At 39.6% G+C, this 23735-nt stretch overlaps 1 protein-coding gene across 1 annotated transcript; it reads left to right on the top strand.

Moving 5' to 3' along the window:
• Nucleotides 1–1188: 1188 nt before the first annotated feature.
• On the top strand, nt 1189–4602 carry LOC143863503 (cytochrome P450 78A5-like). Its single transcript, XM_077374184.1, has 2 exons — nt 1189–2456; nt 3718–4602. Exons 1-2 carry the CDS (start codon nt 1503–1505, stop codon nt 4315–4317), a joined length of 1554 nt encoding a protein of 517 aa, XP_077230299.1. The 5' UTR covers nt 1189–1502; the 3' UTR covers nt 4318–4602.
• Nucleotides 4603–23735: the final 19133 nt, after the last annotated feature.

Here is a 23735-nt window from a genome sequence, read left to right as displayed (position 1 = left end):
AACTCATAGAAGCAGAAATTACACTCACATACAGTAACAGTGGGTGCGTGGGTTTTCACTTTTAACTTTGGGATAATTACATTTACACCCCCTCTAGTTTTTGACACATCCACTTCCACCCCTATAGTTTAAAACGTGACAAATACACCCCTGTAGTTTCAATTTGTTTAAGGTTTGCCCCCTCAGCTGAAGGTTTGTCCATAGATTGAAGGGTTAGGATGATCCGATGGAGCTGATTTTTTGGGCACACCATATCTGTGTCAGGACCCATCAAATGAACGCTTTGGATCATCCAAATAATGTGGGCCCCTACCCGAATCCAAACACTACCAAAAAATCATCCAAATAATGTGGGCCCACATTGTTTGGATGATCCAAAGCGTTCATTTGATGGGTCCTGACATAGTTAGGGTGTGCCCAAAAAATCAGCTCCATCGGATCATCCTAACCCTTCAATCTATGGACGAACCTTCAGCTAAGGGGGCCTACCTTAAACAAATTGAAACTACAAGGGTGTATTTGTCACGTTTTAAACTATAGGGGTGGAAGTGGATGTGTCAGAAACTAGAGGGGGTGTAAATGTAATTATCCCTTTAACTTTTAACTAACAATAGAAAAAAATATACATACTATAACTTATGTAACTCGGGTCGGGCCCCTTCAAACCCGGCTCGACCCGAGATTCATGCGGGCTTTCGAATGCTGAACCCGGCTCGACCCGAAACCCATGAAACCTGAACCCGACCCAGGGTATTTTCGGGTCGGGTCGATGCGGGTCGGGTTTTACCCGGCTCGAGTTGCAGCCCTAATTTCTACCCTTCAATTTGCTCCTTTTCCCATCCAAATGCAGGCCCATTTCCGTCGTAACAAAAGAAAAAAAAAAAGAAAAAAAAAAAAGAAAAAAGAAAGAAAGTAAGAGAGAGTGGCAGTATCGTAATTCCGTACAAAACAATGAAAAAAGATTTAAAAAAAAGAAGAAGCTTCCGTCACATCTCTTCAGGGCAGATCCGTAAGTATCTGCATTTCTTTTCCTTCACTGTCTTTTCAATTTAACCGCAGTACAAATGGGCACCAGTGTTTTTTTTAACCCTAGGGTTAAATTTTAAAAAATCCGTGTTTCGCACCTTCACTTTCTCCCACGGCTATATATAACGGTCCCCTCACACCCTTTGTATCCCATATCTCTATCTCTCTCTCTCTCTCTCGCCCCTTCCTTTCCCGCGCCTCTCACCTACACCAAAACCACTTTTCTTCTTAACTAAAAACCCATTCCCCTCTCCAAAATCCTTCTTCTAACAACCAACAAATCATCAAAAACACGCTAAAGAATCGTTCCCAGAATCACCAAGATTGAATCAGCCATTCATACACAAATCCTCATCAGAAAACCATCATTTCTCTCTGTTTTCTAACTACCCAAATCCCTATTTCACTAGAGAAAACAGTTTCTAATTTCACAAAATTTCAATATAAAAAAAAAAAAAACCGTTTCTAGTTTTACAATGTCTTCTGATATGGATTCCACTTTCATTCTCCCCTTTCTCCCAAAAACAGTATTTGGGTTTGAAATCTTAGCGTTGTCACTGTTTTTTGGTGCTATGTTTTTCCTCTGTTTCACGCCTGGTGGGCTTGCTTGGGCTCTTGCCAAAGCCCGAGGCCGTACTGCGATTCACGGCCCATCGGGTCTCCCATTTGTGGGCCTTCTCTTTGATTTATCTAGTTCTTTGGCCCATCGGACCCTCGCGAAAATTGCTACCACCATTGATGCTGTTCATCTTATGGCCTTCTCTGTTGGGTTAACTCGATTTGTAATTTCAAGCCATCCTGAAACTGCGAAAGAGATTTTAAACAGTTCGGCTTTTGCGGACCGGCCTGTTAAGGAATCTGCTTATGAATTGCTCTTCCATAGGGCCATGGGTTTTGCTCCTTATGGTGTGTATTGGAGGAATTTGAGGAGAATTTCGGCTACCCATTTGTTTAGTCCGAAGAGAATCGCCGGTTTCGAGGCTTTTCGGATTGAAATTGGGGGTAAAATGGTAGATGAGATTGGGGTTTTGATGGGGAAGAGAGGGGAGGTTGAGGTGAAGAGGATTTTTCATTTTGGGTCTTTGAATAATGTGATGATGAGTGTTTTTGGGAAGTGTTATAATTTTGGGAGAGATGTTGAAGGGTTTGAATTGGAGGGGATGGTTAGAGAAGGGTATGATTTGCTTGGGACTTTTAATTGGAGTGATCATTTTCCATTGATGGGTTGGTTGGATTTGCAAGGAGTGAGGAGGAGGTGTAGGAGTGTGGTTGGGAGGGTGAATGTTTTTGTTGGGAGGATTATAGAGGAACATAGGAAGAAGAGAGTTGATGGGTTTTTGGGTGAGGATGGAAAAGGTGATTTTGTTGATGTTTTGCTTGGCTTGGAGGATGATAAGCTCAGTGATTCTGATATGATTGCTGTTCTTTGGGTGAGTCTCTCTCTCACTCTCTCTCTCTCTCTCTCTTTTTCTCTCTCTCTCTCTCTCCGGTAATCCACTTTTGCATGTGTATCTGTCATAGCTATTTGAGTTTCTATCTTCTATTGTTTTATTTCTTCTAAGTATTCCTAAATTTTTATATTATATGACTGAGTTCTGTTTAGAAAAGTAAACTGTTCTCGGGTTTTAATTTTTAGTGATTATCTCTTTGTTGGTTTTGACTTTTCAGCATTATGTTAGATTATTTTGGGTATTCCACCTTTGAATGTGTATCTCTAATAGGTATTTGAGTAAGTGTCTTCTATATTGTTTTATGATAGTTTTCTATTGGTTAGTACTGCTAGATTTAATATTACATAACTTGGTTCTTTTTGGAAAGGTAAACTGTTCTTGGGTTTTAATTTTTTGTGATTTTGTCTTTGTTTGTTTTGACTTTTTAGCATTATGTTGGATTATTGTGGGTAGTCCACCGTTGCATATGTATCTCTAATAGCTACTTGAGTTTGTGTCTTCTATATTTTTCCCATTCAGTAGTTTTCTTTAATTAGTATTGCTGGGTTTTATATTATATAATTTGGTTCATTGTCGAAGAGTAATCGGTTCTTGGGTTTTAATCCTTGTGATTTCCTTTTCGTTGGTTATTACTTAATCATTATGTTTGCTGATTGTTGGTTTGCTTAGATTTGCTTATTGTTTACTTTTTTTTCTTGTTGTTTCTGATTTAGCATTTTACAACTTAAATGTTTGATAATGTTTTTTTGTAGTGTTACATCATGGTGGTATTTTTTTTTCTCTGCTTGAATAGGTCTACTTTTCTTGCACATGACGAACTTACTTGTTTCCACTCTACAGTGCTATTTTGAGCCTTTTTTTATGGGGATCGCTTGCGTTCCAAATCTTACCTTGTTTTTACTGTCAACTAGTACTTTTATTGAGTTATTGGTTTTCTTTACCCTTTTCTTCAGCCTTGAGTTTTTGTGTATGCGTTCTTTGCCTTGCTAGTTTTCTTTACCTGGCTTATTGGTTATTGAATTGGTTGACCTTGTGGACTTTTAATGGGTTTGTTTCAGTTTATGGTTTATAATCTCCTAGAGTGAAAGTGTGCTATTTTTATTTTTTTAGTCAGTTTTCTTGAGTAAAATTTCTTTTATATTTTATTTATTTAATGTTGATTGTGTTTCCTTTCATTCTGAGTAATACCCTTTTGTTACATCAATTGAAACTCTGACTGGATCTTTATGTCCCTGATCAGGAGATGATTTTCCGAGGTACTGATACAGTAGCTATCCTCCTGGAGTGGATTCTAGCAAGAATGGTCCTACACCCAGATATTCAGTCCAAAGCCCAATCTGAAATTGATGCTGTTGTGGGAGAGTCCCGACCCGTATCTGATACTGATATACCAAACCTCCATTATCTTCAATCCATAGTGAAGGAATCCCTTAGGATGCATCCACCTGGTCCCCTTCTTTCATGGGCCCGGCTTGCAATCCATGACACTCACATTGGAAAGAATTTCATTCCTGCAGGCACAACTGCAATGGTGAATATGTGGTCAATAACCCATGACAAGGCGATATGGTCGGAGCCAAATGAATTCAAACCAGAGCGATTCATGGATGAAGATGTGAATGTAATGGGGTCTGATCTGAGGCTTGCACCTTTTGGGTCTGGAAGGAGAGTCTGTCCTGGTAAAGCCATGGGCTTAGCTACTATTCATCTGTGGTTGGCTCAGTTGCTTCAGAAATTCAAATGGTTCCCAACAGAGAATGGTGTTGACTTGTCTGAGTGCCTGAAAATGTCTCTTGAGATGAAGAGCCCTTTGGTTTGTAGGGCTGTTCCTAGGTGCTGAATCCACATGGTGTTTAGCTGAACAAGAATGGTGACTGACTGATAGGGATGATGGTTTATCTCCATGTTTTTGTTACTGTGGTAGGCTTGGTAGGTTTAAGATGAAGTGTTTTGTTTTAAAGTTTTTGTGGGTTGCAGTTTGGGCATAGGTCTTCTCTAGGGTTTAGTTGATAGTTGAAATGTCTAATACCAGCCTGTTTGGGGGGTGAATGTTGGGTTGTTTATCTACACTGTTTGTAAACAGCTTTTGATATATACAGCCATAGTAAGTAAATGCGTGTTTGTATCATGCTTGTTAATTTGCATGCATTGGGTGGAGCTACTCATGTGTTAACATGATTTTAATTGTTCATTTTCCTGCATGGTTGGAACTGTTCTTAAGGTGGGCAGCCATAGTTACTTAGTAAATGCGTGTTTGTATTATGCTTGTTAATTAGCATGCAGGATTGGAACTGTATTTGGGGGAGCTACTCATGTGATGTTAGCATGATTTTAATTGTTTATTTTCGTGCATGGTTGGAACTGGTTCTTAAGGTGGGCACCATTTGGTAGATGCTACTGCATCATATCCCACTCCTGGATTCTAAAAATCTCTTCGGATGCTGAAAGACTAGTTAATGACTACAAAACAACCTTTGAATCCGTAGAATGAGAATATGATCCTGTCCCTCCATCTAATGGGACCCATAACAGAGACAGCATATTTTTCACTCTCAAGGTGATCATAACCAGAATAATATTGAAAATCAGACATAATATTGAGAATATGCTCCACCTTCCATCTAATGGGACCCATGACAGAGACCACAGATTTTTCACAATTATCAGAAAATCCCAAACACAATCAGATTTGAAAATCAGACTGTAAAATTAACCCATAAGTGGGATTTTGTCCTAAACCAACCCATCCCTACAATGGAGCCAGTTACTTTTTCGAAGGCCATCAAATCTGTTTTTTTCAATCGGATATAGTGTTAAGGATCGTCTGATTGTAAAAATTTTGCTCTTGTGATGGGTCCAATTACACAGAGAAGGTCAGGATCATATTCTCATTCTACATGATCCGAAAGGGTGTGTTTTGTTGTCATTGTCCTTCCTGTTAAAACAGTCGGAACATGGAAGGTAATCCCACATTTCACTCTAAAGGTAATAGTAACTTGAATGGAGCCCAAAAAATAATAATATATATATATACCACCACCATTTGTGTAAAAGTTGGCCAAGTCCACATCTAAACTTCTATCTATTGTTAATTTCTCATCATACAAACCATCTTTACGTGCATTGTGCTTCTTTATCCGATACATTACTTTACTTTATGAAACATGGCTTCTATATTTACTTATTTCCCTGAGATTCTTTCTAGGGTTCTTTTTATTATAAAATTCTACTCTAGGGTTTCCTTCACCTAGGGTTTTTCTCTGATTTGTAGCATACAGTACAGCATCAAATGATTGAAGAATAAGAACCAAAATCAATTATAAGGTTCCAAAGTACAACTCTATAAATGATCCAAATCTTCTGCAGAATATTTGGAGCTACAGAAAGCTTCTCTCCTTTTCTTCTTTGTACAAAGAGATGAAGATAGTATTTGAATATCCAAACTACCATATTTTTTCAAAACAAAATGCAAGTTGCTTTTCCTTTTCTTCTTTCTTTTCTGTGCTGATTCACATTTATCCATAAATATTCCTTGTCCACCAATGTTGAGATCATGGTATTTAGGTATATAAAGCAAGAAAAGTTCTTGGCATCACTTCCTTGCCACTATATCCATTGGAAAGCTAGGGAATGTATATTGTCTCTAGGCAGGATATGATCATGGAAAGGGATATATATTCTTTTGATCACCAATAGAATTTCACCTTCAAAAACCTTTCTAGCACTTGTGTTTCAAGCTTCTCAGTGGGTTCAGTATTGTGTAGAAGTGGGCCCCATGGCAAAGTAATAGACCCACGTCATGGTTAGGGGTGCAACTGGGGTCGATTTTTGGGAATTCTGGTTGAGCTTTTACCATAAAATCGGGTCGGATTAGTTGAATCTAATTCTTTTTTTTAGTTAAGAGAAGATTACAATTGCATTTCATGGGTAGAGGAGACTCCCCTATATGGAAACTCCTAATTTGGCAAGGCCATCAGCTAAATCTATTTCACTTCTATGAATAAGAGAAAAACCACGAGCACCATGCATACAATATCTTTGATCTCATCCGATGGATTGGCGAGTTTCTTTTCCACGGACCGACATTATTTTCTTTGACCCACGACACAGTGTTAGAAGAGTAGCTTTCTTCTTCTTAGCTCCCCTCCATAGACAATCATTGGAGGAGATGGAGAACCTTAGCTCCTGTAGAATCCGCTGTTCGAATTATTTTTAGCAAAAGCTCAACCATACCGGACCCAAATTGCACATGGTACTCCATGGCAAGCAAACTATATATTATATGAAATGCTTCCACCATCTTTTCTAGCATTTCCACGCCCAAATGTTTTCTTTACCTAAAAATGACAGCATTTGTACTAATTTTCTTTGTATTTTCTTTTCAAAGACAGACAAACAGAAAGAGTGGAAATGCTAGTAAAGGGGGTGGAAATATCATTTCCCATATATTTTTTTTGGAAAGTATTAAAAAGTAACATAGAATACAGGAAATAAAACCTTGCAAGCACATGAGCACTATTATCTAAAAACACCCTTATTCTTTTCACAAAAAACTGTCCCCATCAGTCCCCAAGTCCAGTTCACACCCTCACCTTAAAAGCCTAGATTGATTTGGTAATCAAGATGTGATCATCACTTTACTTTCTTGATTCTTAATGATATTTCTATAATGTTTTCTTCAAAGTTCCATATCTAATCATACATACTCTATCATAATTGTATAATATATAGTTTTAACTACTGATGATAATCATTTGAGAGAGAGAGAGAGAGAGAGGGGCCAATAATTAGTTTGGATTAAAAATCGATTCTCAAAATCCAATACAAACAGGGCCTAAATAATCTAATTGGCTCGGATTCGTTACCTGTTCGTTTTGGATTTTGAGAATTGATTTTTAGTGCAAAAACTGATTATAGAAATTAGATTGTTGGACTCAAACTTGAGTCCTATAATCAGTTTTTGCACTAAAAATCAATTCTCAAAATCCAAAGCGAACAGGGCCATAATCTTATGAATAGTAGCTTAATATTATGGGTTATTGTTTCAGAACAATAAAGTTGCCAACCCATCCACTGTTTAGTTTACAACAAAATAATGCGGAAAGGGATTTGCTAGGGACCATCAATGTTCGGTGGCATGGTAACGTATTGCAAGATACATGGGCGCACCATGTTACTGAATACATTGTGCTATATCTCATAAAATTTTAATGTTCTGGACCAAGATTTCCAATAGAATTACTAATTGATTGATACACGGATATTTTTCATTCAAGATATAAAAATATGATGATAATAGGAGCCCAACTCGGCGGCCTGTCTCTGTTAGGGTTCAGTCCTAAGGCCATGGTTGGATTACAAGAATTTTCTGGAAAAGTTAGGAAAATAAATTTTCCCAAAATTTCGTTCTGGTCCAGTGTTTGATTACACATGAAAAAAGTAACTCAAACCACCAGAATTCAAGTCTTATTCACTGGGACCTTAAATTTAGGGAAATGTTATCGCGATCTCACTGGCTTCTGACGAAAGCAATCTAGTAGAGCGAGTCAAATCCCTTGTCTCCTTTTTGAAACTCGCATTGCACGGTTCAGAGAGCACTTGTGTATGTGATGTAAGTGAATGTGTACGAAAAAGCTGTCGTAAAGTTTCATCGTTTGTTACCTAGCCGAACCCAGTTTTAATAATTCCACAAACCCATCTTGTCATTTCTTTTTTAATTGACCTAGAAGAGCTTTTTGGGAACTGTAATAGCAATTTGACAGCTCTTTAAATACCAAAAAACAAGATGATTTACTGAAAATATCAAAACATGGTTGTGCTGATATAATTTCCCATATATCATGATATCCCTCTAAATAAGCCATAGCTATATCCAAGGTTTTAAATTTCGACTGAAATCTGAAATTTTGGGTTTCAGGGGATACCGAAATCGAAATTGGGGAAATTTGAAATAGAAGGTCAGAAAGAGCATGGAGAGAGGATGAGAGATCCCTAAAAACAGTGAAGCAAAATACCCAACATCAAATTGAGTATTTTTTTTCTAAAACAAAATACCTTGCTTCAAATTGAGTATTTTTTTTTCCTATTTTTCAAGGGCTTTTCTCCCACCCTCTCAAAATCTCTCCATCTCTAACCATCACTCACTACTGGCCCCACTAATAATATTCCAAGGAATATTTATTCATGGTTGCAAACATGCCCAAGTACGGCTAATTTGTTAGGTTAAAATAAGAAAATTGTGCCAGAATTTGTTAGAGTTAAAAGATGCACGAGAAGTTGGAGTGAATATTTGTATGACTCAACTCATTGATATAAAGTGATTCAATTGCTCCCCGCGTTTGGTTCAATTTCAATAGCTTTTTGAAAACTGTGGTTCAGAAACTAAATATTGGTGCAAGAAGAGAACAACACAACCAGTGCACCTACAACCATACTTGCCTTCTCACCCTTCCCCTTGGGCCCACCTTACATCAAGCGTAGTATTTTTAAAAATCACTTGGGCTCACCAAATTCAAAGATCCAAACCGTTCATTTATTTCGCCCTATTATATATAGACCTTGCCCATAAAACCACCTCCATATGATGATGAAAACCCTCCGATCAGCCTCTACAGAAAAATAATGATGGATGATCCAAACCCTCTGATCAGCCCCTACAATTCAAGATGATGATGATGCCTATTTACATTGGGCCCATCAAATGAATAGTTTGGATATTGGAATAAGGGCTACCATGAATTTTCTAATAAGTATGCGTCATGCTGTGTATGTGCTAGCATATATGCCTTAAAATCCAGAGCTTTTGATGTATTGAACACTTTTTATTAATTAATAAAGTTTCAGTTCATGACATTCTTTGGTATATCTTGGAGTGTGTGAGATGCTTATTCTTTACTACACACGTTTGTCCTTAGGTAGCATCGTAGAAATATCAGATTCATAGATCCTAAGGGATAGGAAGAATGCTATTTAGTTCTTTGCATACCTAAAAGTTTCTAGTTGGGGAAGAGACCTGACATCTTTTCCTATACACAACCAGCATTAGACCTAGTCTCCATACACGAATTGGGGTGGCCTATCTAGGTCACTGGGTAGTGGACCCTAAGCAGGCAGATTGGGTACGACAAAATATATGCACATTGAACCGATCACAACAGATTCAAAGTCTACAGATCTACCACTAGATATCTTAAATTCAGTTCTTGCATTGAGTTCGTATGCTTATGTTTGTTTAAAGTTGCATCAGAACCACTAAATGTACTGCCTCTTGAAATGCTGAAAAATATGTGATTATGTGTCCACTTATCACAGAAAATTATGGAGCAGAAAAAAAATGCTTGTTGTCCTAAAATTGATTGTCTTCTATTTGAGCTACACTTGTCATGAGTGTCTAAATAGTTCTAGCAGAAGCCTCTGGAATGCATGAGTATAACAATCTCATTGGAAATGATAACACTTCAAGTCCTCTTATTGTTTCATTAATGAGAACACGCTCAAACTTATACCTTGACCGACTCCTGTAGTGTTGGGTAGCTAAAGGTGCGGAGTAATTGGTTAACCCTTGTTGGTGCAAACGAATTCTATCCATGGCCTTAACAGTACTCCTTAATGCTAGCAGCCAATGTATAGAAGTACTAATGATTATTGGAAATGAAAAGTGCCACTAGGACATGTGGTTTTCCCTAAGGATACATCTAATTGAGCAGCAAGGTACTATAACTCGTTTCTCTAAATAAATCCGAGTGTGGCTTGGTTGCCTTTGTTTCCACCAATCCTACCATCGATATAGAGCCTCATTAGCACTTTTATTGCTTCCACGCATTTACCCGGCATCACTGTTTGCAAGGGTGCAGTGATCAGTTGAGAAAGGACAATTCGAGTCATGGAACTAACAGATATGGGCCATGTGTCATTAATTCCAAGAATCTAACTGGTGTAGGCAAACTTTAGTCCTAATTGGAATCAGGCTCTTCTATTAACCAGAAGTAGTTGATTCTCTTCCTTAACCCAACTGCTCTGCAAAGGAACCAAAAGAAGAGCATTTGGCAAATCGTGGCTGCACTAAACATGGAAGGGTTTCAACCACCTCTCAGTTTTGTGTTTGGCAGCGAGACTCCACAAACAGTTCCTTCTCCATCAATTAGTAAATGCTATTCAATAGGATGATTCATATTAAAAGCTGTCCTCATCAAAGATACAAGAGCTTACCAAAAGTCCCCTCTTTTTATGATTTTATTATTAATGCACAGTCATGAAAACACAAGAAATATGTTGGATTAGTTAATTCAAACGGTGGAATTACCTTGTGGGTCCCACCCAAGGCCACCCAAGTATTTCCTCGTTAAAGTTGAATCGGTTAGATTGGGTAGAGTTTTTTAGATATTTTGTTTTTATCATTATCTTATTATTCTAGAAGAAGTTAGCCGTTGGAGAGTCCTTGTTTTATACAAGTTATTAGAATCGGATGCTCTTTAATAAGGACTAGAATCTATCTTTTTGCGTGAAGTTTTAGTGTTTGAGTAGGTTTAGAAAAGAGACATAAACGTGTGATTTTTTATAACCGATAGCAACATCTATTTAAAGATGCTAGCGTCAGTAGTTTCGTATGTGAATAAGATGCTACTGGCAACATTAAAGCCTCTTCCATATTCTTCTTTTTTTTTAGTTATTAAAATTTCTACAAAATACTCATGCTCAAAAGTACCTTTAGCATCCATAGAGTTTGGGCTATTTCCATGACTAGTAAATCTTCATACATGCATGCGTATCAAACCACTAATTAGACATTAAAGCAAGCATGCTATAAGCACTACACGTGCATAAGATCATTAGGTTTGAAGGTCTTTGTGAATATGTCTAGTCTTAGCTGAAATTTTAAATGGTGTTGATCTCACTTAATTTTAGACTACTAATCTCATGAGCATGCTGAAGTTCTATGCAATTTAAACGCAGGCAATAAATCCTCATAGACAACATGAATTTGATAGTTTAGAAGATTTTTTCATACGACTTTCAAACTTTTCCTAAGTCATATTCACGACCATCCAGTACTCAGGCTTTAGACATGCCTCCGTTGCATGCATTGAACCTCCAAACTGACTTACACAACACACTAACTCCCAAGCTTGCAGATATGTAATGTTAGAAACTCCTCTTAAAACCAGTTCAATGAAGGAATAGTCATCTTTTCCATGTCATATAGATTTTGCACAGAACAGAAATCTGTGCGCATGAGTTGTATCCCAAGATTTTTTTTTCTATTCCACTTCTGTCGAATATCTAAAGCCCTAACGTAAGAAATTTGTCAAGGATTTTTGCTTCTATTCCTGCAATCGCCTGTTCCAACATTTTAAAGGTTTTTTTTAATCATATTGCTTATTATAATAGATTATGAATCGGATATTTGAAAAATTCCCCGAATTTCTGAATTTGAGCACTTCTACATCATTGGGATTTTGGGTTTCATCCGCCTCTTAACTTATTTTATTTTTCAAGTAAAAGCCATTTTCATATCTATTTTTAATGTATTTATTTGTCGCCACGTGCATCGCACAGGTCTGCAACTAGTTGTTCTTTGAACAAAAATATGACAGTCATAGCAGTGATGAAAAAATAAAGTAAAAATAGAGGAAAATTCTCAATGACTAAATTACCCTAGAACGACCTTTGGAAATTAATCGACCTGAAGGGTAATTACGGAACTCACAGGACCATACCATTACCAAGTAACTAAAAAGCCAAAAAAGGAAGAAAAAAAAAGCTTTATGGCAACATAAAAGCGGATAATCATAAATACGATTTTGATAATGGAACCCCTCCATTCATACCAGATAACCCCGATTCTGAACCATATAACCCCAATTCAGACCAGATAACCCCGATTCTGAACCTTGATAACCACGTTGCTGACCTTGATAACCTCGAGTTAGACCATGATTGTAAGTGTTCATCATAAAAGTAACACGGGCAACAGATCTCTGGCGGTCCAACTTTGAGAAAATCACAGTTAACCATATGAATTGAAATTGAAATAGTAAAAGAACATACCGGAAGCCATGAATATTGTCTTGTTGTCTCTTGAAATGGTTCCACTCCGGTATATCTCCTTGTTCCACAACAGACAGTGATGGGGACTGTTTTCCTCTTCTCTTAGACGTGGATTCACAGAGAATGGAAAACATTAGTTGTGTACAAGCAGGGACCGGAGGCTTCTCTTATAGACGTTTGAGGGAAGGGATGCAACTCCTCATCACGCTGAAGCTTCTCTCAAACGTCTCTTTGTTTACACCCGTTCCAAATATACCCTTTCACAATAAAGGGATACATCTTATTCTTTAAACACTTAACTAACTAAAATGATCTCGGTCGTTGATCTTGCTTAGGCCACATCCACCGTTAGGATTAAATTCTAACATTCTCCTACTTGGCCAACAAGATCTTTGTGCCATACATAATAATCATACCTTAAGTCAGTTAAGTAATAAATAAAACATTCCGTTCAGCAAAAACTACTAACAATAAACCATGTAACCATTGGGTCACCAACTCTACCCAATAGCCTACCCCACGATTATATCATTAGTAATACTTACCAACATAAATGTAAACGCATACATGCATAAGATGTAAATATGGTCCAAAACAGTCTACAGACATTCTACCTCTTACTCACAATCCATTTACGTAATGTGCACAAAATGGAGCGGTAGAAAATAATATATATCAGAATCATAAAATAAAATGTGATCACAACAGTGTATCTCAATACCTAATGCAGACTCCCACTGTCACAGGCTATCAAAATTGTCAACCAACCTTATGCGCGCTACATGCTCTCTGAAGAGCTTTGATGACAAGCCCTCAGTCAAAGGATCCGCCAACATAAGTGCGGTGCTTATGTAATCTTCAAATACACACTGATTCTGAACTTCCTCATGACAATATGTCAATGCATTGACCCCATTACTTGATTTGTCGTTCTTGGAATTGTAAAACCGCAGCTGAATTATCACAATATATTCTCAGTAACTTGTCGACTATCAACAAGATAAAATCCTGAGATAAAATTTCACGACTTCAAGGCATAATACAAGGCCTTGAAGTACACAATAAACTCCGTACCCAAGGTGGAAACAACTGAGTGTCAATCTGACATTCTTCCACGATTTAGGACTTTCTGCAAAATATACTAGAGCAGAACTCTAGGTGTTCCGACTACAGTCAGAATTAAATTAACCAATCACACTATGGTTTTCTCATTTAACTCTAAGTGTTCCGATAACAGTCAGAATTAGATTAACCAATCACACTATGATTTTCTCATTTACTTTATGTGAGCATTAAACCTTTAGTCCCTTACAGACAATGTATAACCTTTTGGCAAATTTCCAATGATCCATACATAAATAACATTGGTACTTTTTAAATTTGTCCACCATATAAGTTATACACAAGTAGGTGCAGATTTAAACATTCAATAGACCCCCAATTGCGGAACTATTAGGGAACTTCTTTATCTGCTCCTATAATGAATCGATCATGGAACCTTGGAACTGACTGAATATATCACCCTTAACTATAGGAACACTACAAATAGAGTAATTTATCCATGTTCAATACTTAAAGGACTATACCAATATAGGCTTTCTGCAATCTCAGCAATCCTCGAGTTCCAACTAGGTGAACCTAAACTCCTATCATGTAGGATGCTTTACCTGAATTCTTTTGTACGAATATCATTGAACATGGCCAAGTACTGCTAGCAAGTAGTATAACATCAACACATAATACGAGGAAGATAATATTACTCTAACTGACTTTAAGATATATCAATTATTTTGTGACAATTCCTTAGAATCTAACATAGAGGACTAAATGAAACTTTATGTACTATTGTCAAGAAGTCTGCTCTCAACCTTAAGCAGAATCTCTAAGTCAACAGACTATGTGCCTCTTTTCTTAGCCTCAAAACCTTCAGGTTATAGATAATCTCAAATGGGTCACCTTTTAAGAAAGTCACTTTTATAATCATTTATTGTAACTCTAGATCACAATGAGTTACAAACTTCATGACCATTCCAAAAGAATATTTCTTAAAACATGAGAGAAAGTATTCTTATTGTTTCTTTCCGAGTGAAGCCTTTGCAATCAAATTTTCTTTATATCTCTTAATTCCACCTATGGAGTCTCTCCTAGTCGTAAAGACCCATATACAGCCAAATGGCTTGACTCTTAAGTCTTCGACAAGGTTTCATTGAGAGAAACTCTTCTTTCATGGCTTCGTTGAGTTTCTTGATTGCTCATTAGTGCTTGACTGAAAGAAATGAAATTACTTAGTCATTTCTCACCCACTCAGAAAGACATATAGTCATCAGCAAAAGTTGACATTCTCACTTAATGTGACCATATCGAGGATTGTTCGGTAGTCGTCACCACCAAAACATCTATAATGTGGGTTGTTAACTTATATGTGCTTTTTGATGTTCCAACGAGCATTGGTACCACCTGCTCTTGGATCACCAGTACCGGTACTACAATCTGGTTCTCCTTAAAGGTGATTTTACTAAAGACACTACACTCCCACTAAGGTCACCATCCTTTAGAAGTCTTAGCACATTTAATCCCGACAATATACGTACTATGGGTCAACCAACAGAACCTAAAACCCTTAAATACTTTAAGATAATCTATGAAATTGCAACTTATGGTCATAGAGCTTAATCACTATATTCGTGGGTTATAAACTTTTGCCTCATATAAACAACCCAAAGTTGCATGTTTCCCAATTTCAGCTTCCTTATGACCCATAAATCTTAAAGGGTCTTAGGCACAGCCTTACTTGGATCACAAAATACATGGGTGTTTTAAGAGTTTTAACCCACAATCTTAGGCAACAAAGAGTTGCATAAATGACCCTTATTGTTTTGATCGTTTATGTCAAGTTAATTCTCGACTCTTACCTTATAGATCACAAACAAAGATAGGGCCTCCTACTTCTGATTAGAGAGACACATTTAACTATGGCTAGAAAATTTAACCAAAAGGGTAACACCTTTTGCCACCAACCGTCAGAGTCAAAAGATCCAAGATGTCATTGTGAATGACTTTTAGTAGATCAATACTCTTGGTGACAGCCTAAACCGATTAATCTTTGTATATTTTTCCTTCAATGTACCCCGTATCATTGTTTAAATCGGTAAAATCAAGTGAATCTATAATTCTTCTTTTACCCAACTATCCTCAGATATGTGGTTAAAAAACTTAAGCCACTGATTGGATAAATTCTTGTCCACACGATTTCATTTATTTCTAACAATACCAATTATCTCATTCTAATGCAAGGTGGGCCAAGTCTAACCTTGAGAGAAGTGCAATCCAAGTCAATAAGGATTGCCCTGAAGAGAACCAAACTCACTAAATGGGAAATGGAAAACTAGAGAGAATCCATTATACTTCCAGACCTTGATTCATAACCAAAGGAATCGAGTTTTTCTAGAATAAGGTTTCTAGTTCATATGAAACTAAAATTTTAGAAAAGAGTGGCGAGTAACAATAGATTCAACAACCACCTTTATTCTATTTCCCGATATAATGGTATACTCTCCTCTACTAAGCACTGACTCGCACGAACACCTCACATAGAATTCTAAATGTGAATAGTAATGCCTTAATCTATTCACAAATCTTTTCCGGAGTACTTACTAAATAAGAATCATAATATACAAAGATATGGTATTAATTCCAGGCCATATCGAACTTAAGGGATCCATACTTTATGTGTCATTTATTATTCAAGATAATGGCACTTGATACCAAGTTCACTCTCTTTAATTGATAATGCTAAGGCTAGTCTATATCTTCGGCACTCTAATGTTGTCATTTAGAATAACCAAGAGGTGTGTCGTAAAGTGAGCACAACCAAGGTTCTGAATCTAAAGCCTTTCAAAATGTGCTCAAAACTACAACTTTGGTGAATATACTTTAAGGTTATCAAAACATATCATAAGGGTATTTACAAGTGCTTCAAATGATCATCTAAAATATTCACTAACTACATTCAAGAACTCATTTGCATTTTCGAGTTTTAAAAACATCTCGAATTGCATAAACAATGGAGGTCTACCATTACTACTAGATTGATACTAACAATGAACTTCCACTATTCATAAGCATCTTTTAGATGTGGGTTTAGTGAGCTTGTCATTCAATGATGCATAATCTAGCCTTTTGTAGTCTTGAATTATGCAGATCTATTCTATCACTTGCTAAGGTTTCTGGCCCACTAAAGTACTCAACATAATCGGTATCTAGAAAAGATACCAACAACTTTAATGTCACAGACACAGAAATGCAGTTCCAAACATGCTCACTTCTTATAACACCTATTCAGTCCACAAATGGAGTTTAATTAACTCAATCCACGAATTTAATCAATCCAATTGAAAAGAATGACTAAAATGTATAAAATCATGATGATACATAAGTGTGCTTCTAATTAGATACCATATGTGCCATCGTGGGCCGTCCGTTGGGCTGTGCCACGATGCAGAATTGGTTTCTACTTTAGAAAACACAATACCATGATTATGAAGAGACACCGGTGTATTACCATGGGTGGTCCGTTGGGCCGTGCCACGGCACACAATTGGTTCTCACATACAATACTCAGTCAATCTATAGTAAGGCAAAATTAGTTAGATTGCCCAGAATCACAACACACAAACGATTTTCAATTCAGGAAATCACAATACTGTGATTCTGGCGAGACACCAAGTGTGTCACCGTGGGCCGTCCGTTGGGCCGTGCCACAGCACACAATTGGCTCTCCCATGAGACCAACTAGGGTCAGATAACCATAGAGGCGCACATCACCGTTGGGCAGAAGCACAACCCCAAACCAGGTTACCCAGGCCTAGCCCTCTCACACCGCATCCGTTGGGCTAAGTGTTGCTCTTGGACAAATAGTCGTAATTGAAAGTGGTTCATAGTCCATAAATGTGTCATTGTATGCGACACGGTTCTCAAAATTAACCACTTAACCTTAAGCGATTATTTCGTTTTCCAGTCGGAATCGCAGTTCTTTGTTCATTCATTTAGTGACCAATCATAACAAGATATAGTTCAATTTCAACTAAAAATAATGAACAATGTAATAAACTTGTGTATACAAAACCAACTTTCAAGTTCCATGATCAAACATAATTCAATGTTTTAGGTTTTGAAAATACACACTATCAGTTTATTATAACCATAAGCTTAGGTTTTAAGCATATCTGGCATGAACATAAAGCATATAAACAACATATAGGGGTTCTTAAGTTAAGAATTAGAAACCTAAGGTGTTCATTGACTGAGTTTTAATCATTAAACAACATCAAAACTTTACATAACTGGGTCTCCATGGCATTTAGTTAATTCTTTAAGAGTTTGAAATCAAAATCAAACTCAAGGCCCACTTTAAAAAACCCAAAAGTTATAAAATTACACTGAAATTTTAAAATCCAGACTCAGAACACCAAAACAGACCTTGGAAACGAGTTCAGAATGATCTAAAACCATAGGAATGGTCTAACCCAAGTCCAAAGCCCCAAAATATTTGACTTAAAATCAAACTTACAAAACCAAAAGTCTTAATTTTACACTGTAACTATATCATACAGTACTTAAATACAAAAAATGACCTCAAAAATAAGTCCAGAACGGTTCGAAAGCTTAGGAACCGGTTTTACCTAAGCCAAAAACTCCAAAATATTTGACTTAAAATCAACTTACAAAGGCAAAAGTTTTGAAAATTATACTGTAATTATGAAAAATAGGCCTCAAATACATAAAGGGACCCCAAAATCGGGTTCAGAAGGGTCCAAAACCCCCAGGACCACTATAATCCGGCAAACAATATCACAAAAAATGGGCCAAACTGAGTCGAACATAGATTTGGGCCGTTTGGGCCTATGGGCCGGTTCGGGTCAGGTTCGGCCAAGCGGTCTGGTGGGCTTAGAGGGTTTACTGGGCCCTTTTTAATTGAAAAACCTGTTGCGGATCCTTTATGGGCCCGTGCGGTCCGGTCCGCGAAGCCCGACACTATTCATCATCTTCTTCATTAAAATAGTGAAAATTCCAGTAAAATCCGAAAAAACACTCAAAGTTCGATTTATTATTGCGGCTTCGTTTGAAGTCCAATTGAGGCGCACAATATGCCATTGGACTCGTCTCTCGACGAACTTCGCAACCACGCCGAAAAATCTCCGGTCGGACAAGCCGGTTGCCGGCGAGGTCCAAAACTTCCCCAAAAGTTAAAATTTTCATCTTTAAATTACCACCAAACGCAATCCAGACATCGGATGGACGAATCGTTTGCGTTGGATTCGTGGGAACAGAAGCAACGTTTCAGTGCCATTTAATCATCGATCCAACTCCAGAATTGATGGCGGCACTCAAAATACAACTTTTCACAAACCCTATTTCAATCACTTTTAATGCGATTTTCTCGCCATTTTCTCACCGGAACCGTGGCTCTGATACTACATGTAAGTGTTCATCATAAAAGGAATACGGGCAACAGATCTTTGGCGGTCCAACTTTGAGAAAATCACAGTTAACCATATGGATTGAAATTGAAATAGTAAAAGAACATACCGGAAGCCATGGATATTGTCTTGTTGTCTCTTGAAATGGTTCCACTCCGGTATATCTCCTTATTCCACAACAGACAGTGATGGGGACTGTTTTCCTCTTCTCTTAGACGTGGATTCACAGAGAATGGAAAAGATGGGTTGTGTACAAGCAGGAACCGGAGGCTTCTCTTATAGACGTTTGAGGGAAGGGATGCAACTCCTCATCACGCTGACCCTTCTCTCAAACGTCTCTTTGTTTACACCCGTTCCAAATATACCATTTCACAATAAAAGGATACATCTTATTCTTTAAACACTTAACTAACTAAAATGATCTCGGCCGTTGATCTTGCTTAGGCCACATCCACCGTTAGGATTAAATCCTAACATTGATAACTCAGTCCTTCAATTTTTCTAGCGCCTTCAATTTTTTCGGGCAACTTTCATTTTCTCCACTGCCCTTTCTTTTTATCCTTCTTTTACCTCTTCTTTTCGTTTCTTTTTTTTCTTTTTTTTTTCCGACGCCTTCCATTTTCTCCGGCGCCTTCATCTTCTCTATTTTGTCAATTTTTGTCAATCCCATCCGACATTTCTGCCTACCCCCTATTGTAGCTCAACCTATGGGATGTTCGTTTTTTCAATATTATGAATAAGAGAAAAACAACAAGCACCATGCATACACATATCTTTTATCTCAACCAATAGATTGGTGAGTTTCCACAGACTGGCGTTATTTTCTTTGATCAAGACAGTGTTAGGAGAGTGCCTTTCTACTTCTAAGGTCCCCTCCATCTGGTTAATAAAGATAGAAAATCCTTAGTGGAGATGGAGAACCCTAGCTTCTTTAGAATCCGCTGTTCCAATTATTTTTAGCAAAAGCTCAACCATACCCGACCCAAATTGCACATGGTACTCCATGGCAAGCAAAATATATAACACCATCTTTTCTAGCATTTCCACGCCCAAATGTTTGTCTTTTCCTAAAGGTGACAGCATTTTTACCTCATTTTCTTTCTAATTTCTTTTTATAAACAGACAAACAAAAAGAGTGGAAATGCTACGAATGGGGCACCATCTTTTCTAGCATTTCCACCCCCAAATGTTTGTCTTTTCCTAAAAATGACAGCATTTTTACCTCATTTTCTTTCTAATTTCTTTTCATAAACAGACAAACAAAAAGAGTGGAAATGCTAGGAAACGGGTTGGCAATATTTGTTTTGGGAAGGCTTTTAGAAGTAGTATAGATTACAGGAAATAAAGCCTTGCAAGCATATGAGCAGTATTATCTCAAAACACCCTTATTCTTTTCACAATAATTGTCCCCATCACTCCTTGCCCAGTCCAGTTCACACCCTCACCTTAAAAACTTAGGTTGATTTGGCAATCAATATGTAATCATTAGTTTCCTTTCATGATTCTTGGTGACATTTCTATACTATTTTCTTCATAGTTCCATATATAATTGATGGGGTATGAAAAACAGCAGCCAATTAGCTGTTGACACGTGGCTCCAGGATGGCCCACCGCAAATCCAGTGTCGGCCCAGGGGTAGTTTGGTAATTACCTAAGAGTAGGTAAACTTAAACCTGTAAGAGGCCGACACCTGTCCTCGGGTAGGTAATCCAACCACCCCAGGTTTGCCTCTATAAAAAGCCTTTCAGGGCTCAGACCAAAGGGTAATAACTTCTCAACCCACCCACTCTTAAAAACTCGCCCTGCACTCCTGCTCATACTGACTTGAGTGTCGAAGGGCCTGTCCTGAGTAACGACTTCGGGTTGGTCTTCTGACCTCGTTTGGTCTTGTACAGGACTCAGCTCCTTCACTTCGGCTCCTCGGGTCCTCCAGCTTAGCTCTGACGTCACTGCCGCATCTGTTACCGATTTTAGGCCTAACAGATTGGCGCCATCGTTGGGACCGCGAACTAAAAGCTGTTCAAATCCCCTTACAAAATGGCAGGACGGAGGAATGCTCGGGTACCAACCGCACGAACTACCCGAGCCATGCTACCTCGCAGGACCCGGAGCGAGCGAATCGCCTCACATGTGGTGGCTACTTCTGCTACAGCAGAACAGAGCCCACCTCGTTCGGAACACCTCAATCCCACGCCCACTCCGGATCAAGTTCAAGCTCTCTTTCAACAGATGACGGCTCTTGTCGGTCAATACCAACAGCTACTCCAAGCGCCTCCCCAACATCCTCCGGAAGCTCCATGACCCGTACAAGAAAGGTCGAACGCCCACAGGGGAGAGTCAGCGCGCCACGGTGAAGACCAGACTCACCACTCAAGCCAAGTCCAACACTCCAGAGCCAAGCATGCCCATACAGAACCTCACCACCGCCGGAGGTCACGGTCCCGCTCTGCACGAAAGCATCGAGCCCAGGAAAACCACACGCCGCAGGAAAAATTCCGGCCTCATCGCAGGAGTCCGGAAAGTCAGTCCTGCTCCGCGGCGAGCCAATCAGTGGAGAGAAACAGGTCGCTTGACCGACCAGACCGTAGAGCTGATCCGATGCTATGAAGGATAGAAGAAATAGACCACCGTATAAAAGAGCTGGCAAAGGACCAGAGCCGGCCTGCTGTGAGGGCGTTTTCAAGCAGAACGTCGTTCACCGACGATGTTATGAGCGCCCAGGGGATTTAAAATGCCAACCGTCCCGCAATATGACGGGACCACCGACCCTGTGGACCATTTGGAAACGTTCAGAACGATGATGCTCCTCCACGGCGCATCCGATGGCTTCCTCTGCAGAGCATTCCTGACCACACTGACTGGTGCGGCCCGGGACTGGTACTCAAGGATCAAACCGAACTCCATCAGCAACTTTGAAGACTTTGGGGACAATCTGGTCCGCCATTTCATGAGCAGCCGGAGGCCAAGGAAAACAACGGCATTCTTGATGGCCTTCAAGCAGGAGGACAACGAGCCTCTAAAGGTGTTCGTCAGCCGTTTCAACAGGGAGGCACTCCAAGTGCCAAATCTGGATCCCTCAGCCGCCATGAACGCGCTCCTCGCAGGCGCTAGATCTAACGATTTCCGCCGGTCAGTGTCTTGCCAAAACCCGCCCTCACTGGCGGATCTGATGGCTGGAGCGGAAGAATATATAGTAGTGGAAGAGACACTGGCGGCCCTAGACCCCAATCGGAGGAGAACCTCTGAAGACAAGAACCCTACCAGGCAGCGTAGGGATGATAAGGCTCAAAGAAGGGAGAAGTCCCCCCAGAGGAGGGAAGAGAACTTTACTCCTCTCAACACCTCCCGGAGACACATACTGGCCGCAATCAGAGGAGAAGAGTTCTTAAGGTGGCCGACCAGAATGATCTCTAAGGAAAGTAAGAGAGACAAATCGAAGTACTGTCGGTTCCATAGGGACCATGGTCACGACACAGACGAATGCTGGCAGCTCAAGGAAGAAATCGAGCTGCCGATTGGCCGGGGATACTTGAAAAAGTATGTCATAAGTGATGGCCACAGAAGAGAGCCCAGAGAGAAGAGTCCCCAGGGCCGGAGCCCTCGACGGTCACAGCCGCCCCCTGCCCGGGATCAATCTCCTTTGCCATCCAGTTCACAGCCAGAGGCGCGCCGATCCCAGCCAAAGGGGGTCATCAGCACGATTATGGGCGGACCGGCCGCTGGGGGCACATCATCTGCTGCTCGAAAAGCATATGCACGCCGAGTCAACGCCGTGCACACATGCAGCAAAAAGATGAAAACGGAGAATGAGATCTCCTTTTCAGATGCGGATCTCGACAACTTGATACTGCCACACGACGACGCCCTGGTCCTAACTATGCTCGTCGCGAATTGGGAAGTGAAGAAAATCCTTGTCGACAACGGAAGTTCGGCCGATATCCTGTACTATCATGCTTTCCAAAAAATGATGATAGGTGATGACCGTTTGAGGCCAGCAAACTCCGATCTATTCGGTTTCTCAGGGGAGGTCGTGAAAGTGGAGGGACAGATTGAACTCCCAGTCCTCGTCGGAGAGCTGCCCTGTCAAGCCTTCACGATGGTCAACTTCCTGGTAGTGAGAGTCACTTCGGTCTATAACGCTATCTTGGGACGACCCGGACATAACCTAATCCGCGCAGTCGCTTCAGCATATCACCAGAAAATGAAGTTCATAACTCCAAACAGCGTGGCAGAAGTCCCGGGAGACCAACCACAATCCAGGGAGTGCTACGCCATGGCACTCAAGGGCAAAAATGCAGTGGAATCGCTGCCGATTGAGATACTCGATCTGAGAGACGAAGCCCAGGGGACTCAACCCGCCGAAGACCTCATCTCCATCCCTCTATGCAAAGGCGATAATGAAAAAGTCGTCCAGATCGGCTCCTCTCTAGGTAGGAGCACCCGGCATAGCCTCACCCACTTTCTTCAGGACAATGCAGACGTCTTTGCATGGGCTCCCGTTGACATGCCCAGCATAGACCCGGAGGTCAGCACGCACAGACTTGGGGTTGACTTCGGTCAGTGAGAGTCACTTCGGTCTATAACGCTATCTTGGGACGACCCGGACATAACCTAATCCGCGCAGTCGCTTCAGCATATCACCAGAAAATGAAGTTCATAACTCCAAACAGCGTGGCAGAAGTCCCGGGAGACCAACCACAATCCAGGGAGTGCTACGCCATGGCACTCAAGG

The sequence above is a fragment of the Tasmannia lanceolata genome, unplaced genomic scaffold (assembly GCF_043159265.1).
Source record: "Tasmannia lanceolata isolate RefF3 unplaced genomic scaffold, GAP_Taslan_0.1 ptg000003l, whole genome shotgun sequence".
Classification (NCBI taxonomy): Eukaryota; Viridiplantae; Streptophyta; class Magnoliopsida; order Canellales; family Winteraceae; genus Tasmannia; species Tasmannia lanceolata.
Note: the sequence above shows the minus strand (reverse complement) of the source record. Positions and strands in the feature narration are given on the sequence as shown.